At 45.7% G+C, this 14,611-nt stretch overlaps 1 protein-coding gene across 1 annotated transcript in view; it reads left to right on the top strand.

Moving 5' to 3' along the window:
- Positions 1 to 6,759: 6,759 nt before the first annotated feature.
- LOC306823294 (collagen alpha-4(VI) chain-like) overlaps positions 6,760 to 14,611 on the top strand; it is a 47,323-nt gene continuing 39,471 nt past the window's right edge. The window contains exons 1-6 of the mRNA XM_079342750.1: positions 6,760 to 7,267; positions 8,159 to 8,767; positions 9,002 to 9,589; positions 10,324 to 10,896; positions 11,495 to 12,115; positions 12,242 to 12,802. Of these exons, the coding sequence (XP_079198876.1) occupies positions 7,192 to 7,267; positions 8,159 to 8,767; positions 9,002 to 9,589; positions 10,324 to 10,896; positions 11,495 to 12,115; positions 12,242 to 12,802 (3,028 nt within the window). The 5' untranslated portion in view covers positions 6,760 to 7,191. The remainder of the gene's footprint in view (positions 7,268 to 8,158; positions 8,768 to 9,001; positions 9,590 to 10,323; positions 10,897 to 11,494; positions 12,116 to 12,241; positions 12,803 to 14,611) is intronic.

Genomic DNA, 14,611 nt, shown 5'->3' with positions numbered 1-14,611 from the left:
CCACTCCAAATGCCAGAGTTTGGACAGATGTGAGTGAACAGCTGGGAAACAAGACCTCTGCAAAGGCCCTGTACACCTTTGTCAAGGCAAACAGACACAACGTCTGGACAGCTTTAGGATTCAGTCATCATGAAACTAATGATGACACTGACACTGAGTCAGGTTCCCTTGTCCCTGAGCCTAAAAATGATCAGGATTTTCAGCTTCAAGTTCCTTTTGACAAGTGGAAGGAATTTATTCCTGAAAAGGCAGAATACAAGGACAAGTATTCTCAAAACGAAAAAAGAGAATATACAATTTTGAAACCTGGCACCTGGACTCATGTTATAAATGAGCAGATCTGGAAGACAGTGAAAAGTACTTGCACATTTGTTTTCAAAAGAGCCAAGGTTTATCCATCAGCCACAAGTACTTGTATTGAAATCAGAGGCCACTGTAAGGAGTGTTCTGGTCTTCTTGACATGAGTTGTGACAGAGAGCCTGCAATTAACAGCCCGATGGTGCTTAACTGTTGCATCACAAACAATGATGACTCCCTGCACACTGGCGGTTCAAAGCGCTTCATGTCTGGACAGTTGCGTGTACAGATAGCCAAAGAACTGTGTGAGGGCAGAATGGAACCCCATGTGTGGCGTGCATCACAGGCAGAGAAGTTGATGGAGTTTGGAGATCCTGAGCCGAGTCAAATTTGGATGGAAATCTGGATGGTGTTGAAGGCACTGGACAAGTCAAAGAACATGACCCTCACAGTGCTGCCGGGGTTCTCCAGGTGAGTCCAGGATCTGTGCAGCAGGTAGATGACGGCATCATCCACCCCGATGTCCGGTTGGTAGGCGAACTGCAGGGGATCCAGATTTGAAGTCGCCAGGGGGCGGAGGTTGTTGAGGATGATCCTCTCCATGGTCTTCATCAGGTGAGAGGTGAGGACCACAGGTCTGAAGTGGTTAGGCTCCCTGGGGTGCAATGTCTTGGGGACTGGAACCACGCATGTGGATGTCTTCCACAGAGTAGGGACCTTCTCCAGACTCAGGCTCAGGTTGAAGATGTGCAGAAAGATTTCACAGAGCTGGTCTGCACAGTCCAGCAGGAGTCTGGAGCTGATGCCATAGGGACCTGTGGTGCAGTGGGTTAGGCTGTCGATGTCCTCTCCATGTGGGCTGCACAGCACATCCCAGTCGGTGGTTTCAAAACAGTCCTGCAGCGCCTCAGTGGCCTCCCAAGACCACTTCTTTACATACCTAGTTATGAGGGACTCTGCAGTCTCACCAGGTTTTGGTCAGTGCGTCCCAGTGGGGGAGGGGTGATGATCTGTATGCATCCTTGGTGTTTGCATACAGTAAGTCCAAAGTTTTGTTCTCCCTGGTGTGGCAGTCAACATACTGAATGAAGGTAGGGAGAGTGGCAGACAGGGAAGCGTGATTAAAGTCTCCTGAGATGAGAATAAGAGACTGGGGGTGCAATGTCTGTTGCTGAGACACCACACTGTGGACGCTGCAGCAGCGTCAGCCGAGGGGGGGATGTAAACAGTCACAGCAATAACGTGAGAAAACTCCCTTGGCAGGTAGTATGGCCGCATGCTTACAGCCAGCAGCTCCACATCCTTAATGCAGCGCTGTTCTTTAACGGTGATGTGCCCAGGGTTACACCATCTCTCATTCACAAACATCGCCATTCCCCCGCCTTTCTTCTTACCACTGTCCCTCAGGCTCCGGTCCGGTATCTCTGAAGATGAAGTCCATTGGAGGAGATACCAGGGGAGGAGAGGGTTTTTAGTTTTTTTTTTACCAGAATCCCACTATGACATCACAAAGGGGCAATCAGTTAGAGCTTGTTTCCCTGCTGCCAGCGTGAATCTCCTGGAGAAATTCTGATATATTTGATTGATATTTTTCATTTCAAAGAGAATGCAATGTCCCTTTAAACATGTTCATGTTTTCTCCTCGCCTCGGTGCAGATGTCCCACAGACAAACGTTTAGGTTGTTGACTCGGCACCCAGGAATTATTCCAATGAATTTCCACTGAAGTCTGTGGGCAAAGGAAATTAAAGGCTGCTTCTCGACTTCTCTGGAATAAGCTGTTAAATTGTTTAGAGCTCATGATCCAGTTGGTAATGATTTAGATAACAGACTGAAGATCTCTTGAACAACGATGTTTTCTGGTTTATATTTGAGTTTGTTTCTTGGGTTTGAAGTCAAATCCCGCTGCCAGGGCAAAGAATATCAGTGTGGGCCCCTGAGAGAATATCAGTGTGGGCCCCTGAGAGAATATCAGTGTGGGCCCCTGAGAGAATATCAGTGTGGGCCCCTGAGAGAAGATCAGTGTGGGCCCCTGAGAGAAGATCAGTGTGGGCCCCTGAGAGAATATCAGTGTGGGCCCCTGAGAGAATATCATTGTGGGCCCCTCTACCCCATTTATCACTTTTTTTTCCACAACTGTGTATTATGTTTTTCTTCATTTTTCAGTGCTCTTGACGGTGCCTGGTGAAATACACCCAATTTATTTTATTTTTTACGATTAACCCCTCAACAAGTCAGAGTATTATGTAAATTATATATCATTAGTTGTCTTGTTCCAATTTGCAACACATTATTATACCTCTGATTGCAAATACATTTTCATAGCTCTAAGCAGACAGCTTCACTTTGCCAGGATTTTTTTTTTTAAACCATTCAAAAGAGTGTAAACTGTCCATAATTCTAAATGGTCTTTTTACTTGTCAGCTTTTATGGTGTCTTTTATTTTATATTGACATAAAAAACAACAAATCTTTGAACATTTTACTTTTTTGTATTTATGCTATTCAAACGCACCAATAACACATTTTTACAAGACTGCATTTGAACACATCATGATAACGTGACCTTCGCCTGATGCTCATAATTACTGAATAGAACTTGAATGCGTCATAATTCGATTCAGTGCAGCCTCTGAGTGGGTGCACGCTGTGGAGCGCTGTCTGACAGTGTGATACGCACAGTCCGCTGCAGTAATGTTCAGCTAGCTAGCTACACTAGGAATCGTTGCTCTATAATGAACTGGCGACTTGTCCAGAGTTTAGCCTGATGAAACAGCTAACGGCGGCTCCAGCCTGCTCAGAGAATACAGACATTAAATGAATGAACATGTAGGCTCATCATTTCAGCCGTTTTATTCTCACCATTCTTAGATAAAACATGTTTTATGTCCTGGGCTCCTGCTCTGCTGCTCTTGGCCTCTTTTTCAATTCTTTTTCTCGTGTCCAGATTTTTGTTTTTTGGGGGCCATCATTTGATCTTGCTAGCTCACTCCCTGCTGGAGTTTGCTCGTGTGCACTTAATTCCCATGAGGAAGAGCGAAGCGTGGTGTGGACCGAACCATTTTAAGAAGGGGCCAATGGGGTTATTGACATTATTAAAATTAAAATATTGAGTGGCTTTGTTTTAGTTCGGATTCATTAGTATAAATATTAGTTAAGTCTATGCATAATAATGTATTCATAGAGGCTACTGGGGACTATGTGTGGGTCCTTAGAATTTAATCACCTTTACCCCCTATATGACGGCGCTGCCCGCTGCTCCCTCTCTTGGTGCTTTTACACTTTCACAAACTCGTGTTTTTATAATTTTTTTTGGATTGAGCTGCATGTGAGAACCCAAATGAGTCAGGAAGATTTCAGGGTTGGTCCTCCTGAAATTTCCTGGACATTTTCAGGAGTGCAAGTGTGAATACGGCTTCAGGATAGAAACTGTTCATCTCCAAAGGGCTTCACTGTACCAGAGGCAAAAGTGAATAAAAAGGTTTATTCAGATTGTTCTTGTGATATGTTCTTCTCATGTTCTGCTACTTTGATGATGGATTTGGATGGATTTCTTCCCTCCACCTCTTCAGTATGCAGATCTTTGGGGGTGGGTGGAGTGGGCAGCTGGGAGGTCTTCCTCCTGCAGGAAAAAGCCTGTCCCTCCCTTCATGGCTGGACTCGTGTGCTGAGCGTGTGGAGGGCGCGGACGCAGAGCAGCAGATCTGTAAGTGTCTCTTTACTCATGCATGAATGGAAACAGCAGAATCAGGATGTTGTGTTATTTTTGTTTCACCAGACTCACCTTTAAATGTGCAGAGTAGAGCTTGTTTTAAAGCTTCAAGCCACAGCATCAGAGAGATCCCAAACACACTCGTCTTTTTAGTTTCAGTTTGTTCTTTAGAATAAGGAAGAAATCAAGGTGTGAGGTGCTCCTGAAGTCACACTGTGACCTGATCCTCCAGGTGCAGCGTGCGCTCGTGCAAAGAGCTGGACCAAACATCAGACTGGACACACACTGTTTTAAAAGCTCACAGGAATTATCAATGAAAAGCAATGTTTCCATGTTACAGATCTTTTTCATGCTTTGTCACAAAAAAAAAAAATCAAACCAAAGCTGACGTTGCAGAAGAAAATCTTTGAGATTTAAACTTTGCATTTGTAATTGATTATTCTTTGGAGATTTCCTTTTCAGATTCTTTCCCTTTTAAAATAAACCTCATTAAATGGACGTTTTTGGGGTTTTTTTGCACTTTTTAAATTTTACTTGTGACACTGATGTTGCTTTGTTGACAGGAATCCCTCAGCCTTGTTAATCCTTCTTTGTTTAAAATCCTTCATATCTTTAGGAGCTTTTGATCACGTTTACACTTAAAACCTGCAAGTTACAAAAAGCTATCCCTAACCCTAACCTATACTGCGTCGAGCAGCACAGCCCATATTTACTGGCTCTCAGCTTTAATTACTAATCACTGTTAGCGGTTTTTGTCTGTAAAATCTGCTGCAGCTTTAAATCGTTACCTGCTGTCGGTGAAAGAGGGATGGCTGATCCTTGACCAGAACTAAATTCATTTACAGTTAAAGGATAATTCTGCTGTTTTTTCTCAGGTTTAACACAAATCTTAAGGCTGAAGCTTCAGATTATTTTGCGCTTTTCTTTTGATCCTTTATCCCAATCTACGACTCCCGAGACCTCAAACTGATATCTTAAGGCGAGACACTACAGGTGAATAGGGATTTTTAAAAAAAATAATAGATATCCCCATGAAACTTTCTCAGTTGATTACTTATGTAAAGATGAGAAAAAAATGTAGTGCAAGTTTTTTGTATTTTAATGTTTAAATATGCAAATTAGGCACTATCTAACTAGGCATGAGCACATTTGCATACATTTTGAAAAACCAAATCTGGTCATGTGATAAAGCCAGGTCTAAAATTCCTTATTCATTTTGTTGACATATTAGATGGAAAAAAAATTATATATGGGATATATGAATATCTACTTTAGCTGTCCTGTAAATCAGAATAGACTGTCAATAGCCTTAAAAATTCAATTTTCGCCATGTTTTTTGGAATAAAATGTTACATAAATTATGCTAGGAATAATATTTCCACAAATCCCTCTGGAAAAGTCTTCATACATTAGCTAGGCACAAGACTGGAAAGTTTGGTGTATATAGATGCATCTGAAGTCGAGATTTAGGACTTTGAGTGCGAGAGAAAATTCATTTTGAGAAAATGGCGTTTAAAGATTTACATTGTAAAATTTCACACATCTCTAAAGGAAAACATTGCTAACAAGCCAAACAACTAGTCAGTCCAATAATTATAACAATGTTGACTATGTCTAGCACATGGACAATAACAATTGGATAAAAAAACATTGTGTGTGGGGGGAGGGATGAGTGCAACTCGCAGCTGGACAGCGCATTAATTGCAATCAATCGTAATTGTATTTTTTTTTTTTAATTATTATTATTATGTTATTGGAAAGGGGGCCCCCAAAATAAAATCCTGCTTAGGGCCCCCACTTGGCCAGGGGCGGCCCTGTTTACATCAGGATGTGAAACACATGCCAGCCCCAGGAATCCTTCACACGTTTCTCTCTCTCTCTCTCTCTCTCTCTCTCTCTTTGCTCCGACTTCATTGAACAGTCTGATGCTGAGCTGTGCTTCCCTTTCTTTTTCACTCTGCACTGTCTTTGTGTTACGTGCTGAAAGCTGCAGAGAAACGCCTGCCAGAGAACGAGACTGTACAGAGGCTGGTTAGAGTCCAGACTGTACAGAGGCTCATTAGAGTCCAGACTGTACAGAGGCTCATTAGAGTCCAGACTGTACAGAGGTTGGTTAGTGTCCAGACTGTACAGAGGCTGGTTAGTGTCCAGACTGTACAGAGGCTCATTAGAGTCCAGACTGTACAGAGGTTGGTTAGAGTCCAGACTGTACAGAGGCTGGTTACTGTCCAGACTGTACAGAGGCTGGTTAGAGTCCAGACTGTACAGAGGCTGGTTAGAGTCCAGACTGTACAGAGGCTGGTTAGAGTCCAGACTGTACAGAGACTGGTTAGAGTCCAGACTGTACAGAGACTGGTTAGAGTCCAGACTGTACAGAGGCTGGTTAGAGTCCAGACTGTACAGAAGCTCGTTAGCATCCAGACTGTACGGAGGCTGGTTAGAGTCCAGACTGTACAGAGGCTGGTTAGAGTCCAGACTGTACAGAGGCTGGTTAGAGTCCAGACTGTACAGAGGCTGGTTAGTGTCCAGACTGTACAGAGACTGGTTAGAGTCCAGACTGTACAGAGACTGGTTAGAGTCCAGACTGTACAGAAGCTCGTTAGCATCCAGACTGTACGGAGGCTGGTTAGAGTCCAGACTGTACAGAGGCTGGTTAGAGTCCAGACTGTACAGAGGCTGGTTAGTGTCCAGACTGTACAGAGGCTGGTTAGAGTCCAGACCGTGAGTCCGTCTGTACTGCAACAACGCTCCAAGTTCTTCTTCTTGACCCCGTGAGACTCAGATTGTCATTCTAAGTGCGGGCTCATAATCAAAGTGTTTCCTCTAAAAGCTGCCGATTTCTATTGAACTACTAACAGCTGTTACATCGAGCCTTTCAAACACAGCCCGCTACGTCCACTCGTTGTACCGGAAGTGTTCCTCAGAATGGCAGACTTGTTTGTCATGAGTCACAGCAAAGCTTTTATTCTTTAGACGCCAAACAAGCGTTTACCAATGCAGAGTCACAGTGGGCGTGTCCTATTTCTCTGTAAATGCGTGCAGGCGCTTGTATCATGTATCAAACGTTTGCTCCCGCTGCGCCTCCAGATGGAGAGCAGATTTAGTCTCTGTGTTTACGACCCTCTTTTGTCTTTCTGTTGTCTTCTGTAGTGAGAGCGAGAGAAACCCGAGAGCTGTTCCAGCATGGAGGGGAGGCGGAGTCTTCTCCTCAGCCTCATCATGGCAGCGTGTTTCTACGGCAACGCTGCTCAGAGGACAGGTGGGTGTGATTATGCAGCCGTGATTTAACTTACTGCATACCGGCAAATCAAACGTGCTTCCAACTCAGCATTACATCAGCCCATACCACCTGTCACACCTGCGCCAGTAGCGCAGTGGCAGCGCTCGCGTCACCATGTATGGAAGCTATAGTCCTCACGCGGGCGGCCCAGGTTCGACTCCAGCCTGAGGCCCTTTCCCGCATGTCATTCCCCTCTCTCGACCTGATTTTCTACACTATCCACTGCCTCTCTCTCAATAAAGAAACACTTTACACACACACACTTTACACACCAACACACACACTTTACATGCTAACACACACACACAGACACTTTACATACCAACACACACACACAAAATGAATTTTACAGAGCAGTGTGTGGTAAGTCCTTTAAGGTCATTTCATTGTAAACACTGTTACTAACCCTCACAGGAATGTGTTTGCTGTTGAGCACGTACACAACTTGAAATTAACGCACAAAATCCTGCTTTGAGAAAGTGATGTTTTTATGCAGCACAGCTCGATAATGTAACGTCTGAAACGTTCACGCTCTAAGACAATGAACAGATTTCAAAGTCTGCGCAGTGAGAAAGAGAAAAAGTGTGACTGGATCACAGTTCTGTCCACTTTGTGTTTGCTGCTTCTGCTCGCTCTGAAATGAATGAACACCTGTTTGCTGCACATCTTTGTCCTGCTCACATCACACTTTTGCATCCACCTGAAGGTAAGTGCTTTCAGGGCAAATTCCTGTGCAGAAACTCTTCACAACCACAGCAAGCTGCTCTTTGCTTCACAGCGCTTGAGCAAACCATCACTTCTGGCTCGCTGTCTAGCCATCATGAAAGCTTTCTCTGTGGCTCCCCATGACTTGATCACCTCCCCCCTCAGTCTGCACTCAAGAGGCTGTTGCTGATATCGTCTTCCTGGTGGACGGATCGTGGAGCATTGGCAACAAGAACTTCGAGCAGATCCGTCAGTTTCTCAACACGCTGGTGAACAGCTTCGACGTTGGGCCTGAACACGTCCGTATCGGGCTGGTCCAGTACAGCTCCTCTCCACGAACAGAGTTCCTGCTCAACACCCATCAGAACAAGAAGGACGTCCTCCAGTACATCAGCAACTTGCCCTACATGGGGGGCGGCACGCTGACAGGACAAGGCTTGGAATTCATGCTGAAGGAGCACTTTGTGCAGGCGGCTGGGAGCCGGGCGCATCAGAACGTGCCGCAGATCGCTGTCGTCATCACTGATGGAAAGTCCCAAGACAGCGTGGAGGTCCATGCCCAGAAGTTGAAGAACCAAGGAATCGTTCTCTATGCCATCGGTATAAAAGAGGCAGATGAAAACCAGCTGAGGGAGATCGCGAGCGAGCCGCACAGCCAGCACGTCTACAGCGTGTCTGATTTTGGGGCTCTGCAGGGGATCTCTCAGAGCATCGTCCAGACACTTTGCACAACTGTAGAAGAAGTCAAACGACAGCTCATGCAGTTGTCTAAAGGTAAAATGTGTCAAAGCATGCAGCTGATTGTGATTCAGAAATCTGACATTTTGTTTTTCTTACCGCTATGATATGATGGGGATTGTAAGCAGCAGGCTGTTGTCCAGGATACTTTTCTTTCTCCATTTAAATGTGAAATAAATTACATGATAAGAAGTTGCTTTGCCAGCAGAGTTTAACACGATCCCGTCAGGATCCAGTTTGTTGCTGACTTTTTTTCTCCTTCTTGTCCAGAGTGTTCCCAAGCCACCATGGCCGACATCGTCTTCCTGGTTGACGGCTCCTCCAGCATCGGCATCAGCAACTTTCAGGAGATGAGGCAGTTCCTCCGGAGCGTCATCACAGGCCTCGACATTGGCCCTGACAAGGTTCAAGTGGGCTTGGCTCAGTACAGCAGTGATCCACACAAAGAGTTCCTGCTGAAGGATCACATGGACAAGAATTCCCTGCTGGCTGCGGTGGACACATTTCCGTACCGAACAGGAGGCACCGAAACAGGCAAGGCCATGGACTTCATCCTGACGCAGTACTTCACCGAAGAGGCGGGGAGTCGAACCAATAAACAGGTGCCTCAGATCGCTGTGGTAATCACAGACGGGGACTCGGCTGACGATGTTACGTTGCCCGCACAGCAACTGAGGAAGCACGGCGTCATCGTGTTTGGTATCGGGGTGGGACAGTTCAACCTGAAGGAGCTGGAGTCCATCGCAAATCGACCCCTAGAACGCTACCGGTTCACCATCGATAGCTACCAGGCCCTGCAGAGGCTCACTGACGGCCTGCTGAAAACCGTGTGCATCTCTGTGGAGGACCAGCGGCTAGGTGAGACAAACTGTGGGACAAAATAATCGGTCTGACTTCAATAATGTCGACGTTTAAAAATGCAGGCATTGTGCCAACCCTATGATGTGCTGGACATACAGAATAATTGAAAAGGCATTTCTCTCTGACCCACGTTGTAAACTAACAGCAGAAAGAGTTTAAAAATATATACAAAACATAAAGGAAAAGTACATACAAAAAAAACCAGACCTAAAGCTGACAAATGTAAAGCCGACCGTCTATAAGACATTATAACGCCAAATGTTTGGATATTTTGGGCCCATTTGGACCAGGGATGATCCTTGCAGAGATGACAGAGGGTAAGTAGGACTTCCTCGGAGTCAGTGTTTGCGGAGAGAGAGCTGGAGTTAGATGTGACCTTGAAATGGAGCTCAGGTTATTGATTCAATGTCCCGTTTCCCGAGTAAGCGTATTTTATTCCACAGTACACAATAACACACACACACACACACACACTTGGAGTCTGCAGACATAACACTGTGTGATTAATACGTCCCAGTTCCAGTGAAGTTTGAGGTCAGCTGGCGATGATGCAATGTTGACTTGAATGAAGAATCGTTCAAAGAGAGAAGGGGTTTTAGTGTCAAGGAAGAACGTTTTTAACTCTGTTTCTAAATTTAGCGTGGGAGTTAATTAAGAAACCAAAATATACTGTGTGTTTTTCCAACCAAACCAGCAGATCTTCTTACAGTCCTTTTATTGTCTTCTTTCAGCCTTATCAGATAAGTTTGCAGACATCTTCTTCCTCGTGGACGGCGGCTTGGCGTCGGCAGAGTTCCAGCAGGTCAGGACGGTCATCACCCGGCTGGTCAATCAGATGAACTTCGGAGCATCAGCTTTCCGCCTGGGATTGGCTCAGTACGGTCAGGATGTCAAGAAGGATTTTCTCCTGAAGGATCACAAAACCAAGGAGGCGATCCAAGGGGCTCTGAGGCGCTTCCGCCAGCGCAAACTGCAACCCAACGAACGCCGTCGAGTAGGCTACGCTCTGCAGTACGCGAGGGCCAACTTCTTCACCAAGGAGGCGGGGGGCCGCTCGGACTTAGGCTCCAGACAGTTCCTGGTGGTTCTGAGTGGAAAAGACTCAGATGATTCGGTGCACAGGGAGTCACGTCTGATCAAATCGTCAGGAGTGACCGTGGTGGGATTCAGCCTCGGTGCTTCCATGAACGAGATGCGCATCATAGCGACTTCACCATACGCATTCCCATCTGTTGGTCAGACGGCCGTACCTGAGCTCAGGAAAATTTTTGAGCAAGAGGAACAGCAGACCAATATTACTGGAGGTAAATACACCCTTTCACTTGTAACCATCAGCTTAATCTTTGAAAGCAAATCTCATAATACATAATATATAGATACAGACATAAAAAAGGGATTTCGCCGGGCAAGGAATCGGATTGACTTAAATCACCTGTTTACATCTGGATGTCTCCTCCCTAACAGGAGGCCATGTTGCACATGTACACTTTTTGTATCATCGCTTATATCAGTGTTGTAAGATTAAAATGTCTTTATATTCAAAGTCAGATTGACTCCAAATCTTGCAGTTTAATTCAGTCACAGAAATGTGAGCTGTTTCTGACTAGAACTCATCAAAGGTGAAAAGTTAGAGACTGGAATCCTAAGGGAACCCGGAAGTTTATTTGTCTTAGATCTAATCAGACTCTTAACACTTTTTAATAATACACCCTTTCCCCTGAAATGTACCACCTCTGCCTCGTTGCACACCCGCAGGAAAAAGGGACCCAGAATAGAATGAGTTCAATAAAAGCTAATAATTTACATGCTCTGTTCTGGTAATCATCAAAAAATCCTTTTTTCTAATTAGCTAATCTAACCAGGAAGCATAAAATGACTTTACCGATACCTTCCTTCCCACAGAGTGCAAAGCAGCAAAACTGGCCGACATCGTGTTCATCATTGATGAGTCCGGAAGCATCGGAACACCAAACTTCCAGACGGTTCGCTCTTTCCTTCACTCCATCGTGAGCGGCCTGGATGTCGGCACGTCGAGAGTCCGAGTGGGCATCGTGACATTCGCCGACAGGCCCTCAGCGCTCGTCCACCTCAACACCTTCAACGACAAGGGCGAGCTGCTCAAGTTCATCAAGATCCTGCCTTACCATGGAGGAGGTACCAACACCAAAGAAGCCTTAAATTACGTCCGCCAGAGCGTTTTTATCAAGGAGAAAGGAAGCAGGAAGGACAGGGGCGTCCAGCAGGTGGCAGTGGTGATCACAGATGGGGAATCCCAGTACAACGTCAGCCAGGCAGCAGCCGATCTACGGCGTGAAGATGTCACCGTTTACGCAGTTGGAGTCAAAAGTGCTAACGAGGAAGAGCTGAAAGAGATGGCGTCCCATCCCACAAACAAGCACATGTTTGTGGTGGACAGCTTCGCAAAGCTGAAGTCGCTGGAGCAGACTCTGCAGAAGAGCTTGTGTGTGAACATCATCAAGCAAGCCACCTCTGTCAACACGAGAAAAAAGGGCATCAAAGAAGGTGGGAACCAATCTCTCTTTCATATTTAGCACTCTTTAAGAGTAAAGAGGAGGACTGTGTCCCAGCCTTTAACATTCTGTAAATCAATGTCCAGAACTCACACTGTCATGTTTGGTCCTTTTCCAGGCTGCTTACAAACGGATGAAGCGGACATTTTCTTCCTGATCGATCACTCAGGGAGCATCCACCCGTCCGACTTCAGTGACATGAAGAAGTTCATCATCGAGTTTCTGCACACTTTCCGTATCGGGCCTAAACACGTTCGCATGGGGGTTGCCAAATACGCAGACGCACCAAACTTAGAGTTTGATCTGACCCAACACTCGGACACCAAGGCCCTGGAGGACGCCGTGTTGGCTATCAGGCAGATAGGAGGCGGCACAGAGACTGGACGAGCGCTGGATTTCATGGGCCCATACTTTCAACGGGCAGAGGCCTCTCGAGGGCACAAAGTCTCCGAGTACCTGATTGTGATCACTGATGGGAAATCCTCAGATGACGTCAAGATTCCTGCACAGAAGCTGCGGGCACAGGGGGTCAAGGTGTACGCCGTCGGGGTGAAAAAAGCAGATCAGGAAGAGCTGAGAGAGATCTCAGGAGACCCAAAGAGGACGTTCTTTGTCACCAACTATGATGCCCTCAATCCCATCAAGGACGACATCGCCACAGACATCTGCTCTCCAGACGGTAAGATGAACGTACTGACGTTTAAAATGTATGTGCACCGCAGTCTGCAGGTGACAGTGAGGTAGGTGTGAGGTCATCTCACGCAGCTCCAGAGCCACCTGTGAGATCTCACACCTGCAAATAACAGACGAGGTGCTGACAGGAACAAGTTCTACAAAACCAAGATCTTTGACTGCATGTGAATATTCAAAGAATCGTGATTTATTTGATCCCAGTAGCGACAAAGACATTTGGAATTGCAGCTCTCGACAAAGACAACAGACAGTAATATAACATTGCAGTACTCGGGCGAATCTGGTTTACCGCTGCTTCGATCCGTTAGTTGATCTGTGTGATCATCATTGGTCGGTCTATCATTATCTGATAGGTGAGATATGCCTATTGGATTATTTCTTCAGTGTTTAACGACTTCTTGGAATGACTTCCTTTACCGTGCTTCTAGGTCTACAGTATGATATCTGAGTGCCCCTTTGTCTGTTGGACCTTCTCGACAATAGACTAGAACTTATTCAGCAGCTTCACTCTCTCTCACTTTAGCAGTATGAGCCAGAAAAAAACAAAAACGTCGTCTTTTTTAAGGAAGTAGGTGCTCTGAGTTGTGCTGCTTGTTGTTGTTGTCCACACCTTATTTCCTGCATACATAAAAAACCAGCTGAAACGTATTTGCTCAATGCAGCTCAGACTACAAATCCACTCAGAGCCAGTACATTTGACTTGCTGAAGACCCAGAATCTATATATTTATGTAGAACTTCTGTGTCAAAAGAAAAAAAGACGTGGAACACAGAGGGGAGGCGGTGGGTGCAGATGGAGCACTGAGGGAATGCTACTTTCAAAATCATGCTAGTTTTATATGAAAAATGACCAACCCGGGACCGCTATAGAGCAGCGACATGTGAGGACGTCTTTTTGTGAGCTCTGCTTAGATTGAACATTTACTTAATATTCCTCCTCTCCTCCTTGTCTTTCTCAGCGCTAACGTGTCTCTAACGAGCCAAGTCCCTCGAGTAGTCGTGTTTTTTCTCTGTTTTTGAACTCAAAGCTGCTTTAAATGCCCAAGTATCAAAAGCCGAAGCCAGGGCCGGACACCTCGGACTCGCTTGATATGGATCCGCCCGCGGAAGCAGGGTCAGGGTCAGACGCCGATGTAATCATGGCTGCCATTAAGCAAACGGAGCAGAGTGTGCTAGCAAAGATCGACTCGTCTGTGATGGCGGCTGCATGCCAACTGCACAAGAAAATAGACAACCTGGCAAGTGATTTAAGCAAAGAAATTCTGAATGTGCGCACAAAGTTTACGAAGGTAATCGAAGAAGTACAGAAAGAAAACACCACATTCGGAACCCGGATGGATGATCTCGAAAAGGAGGCTAATGGCCAGGCTAATCAGGTTGTAGCACTTGTAGCTAAAGTTAGCACGCTGTCCACACAAGTCGCCCGGTTGGCGGAGAAGGCCGAAGATTTGGAGTCCATGCAGCGGCGAGATAACTGCAGACTAATTGGAGTGGAAGAGGGATTTGGGAATATTCGCCTAATCATGTCTGGTTTCATCCTACTGCTGTGTTATGCTACATCTGTAAGGGTTGACATGATCACCCTAACTAGGTCAAGTTTCCCCTTATTGTTTTGGACACTTAATGCTAATCACTGCTCCTTTATGTTGCTGAGCATTTTAATGGCCCAGTCTGCATCGCTGCATTGACTGTTTAATGACTGTACTCACACCTCTGGCACTACCTCAAACACTTCTGCACATGCACATGTAACTAGTTTCTAGAAGGTCAGCACTTTGTTTCTAAGGCTCTTTAAC

This window comes from Symphodus melops, assembly GCF_947650265.1.
Source record: "Symphodus melops genome assembly, chromosome: 5".
NCBI classification, from domain to species: Eukaryota; Metazoa; Chordata; class Actinopteri; order Labriformes; family Labridae; genus Symphodus; species Symphodus melops.
The sequence above is the reverse complement of the archived record's forward strand: the minus strand, read 5'-3'. Positions and strand labels throughout refer to the sequence as shown.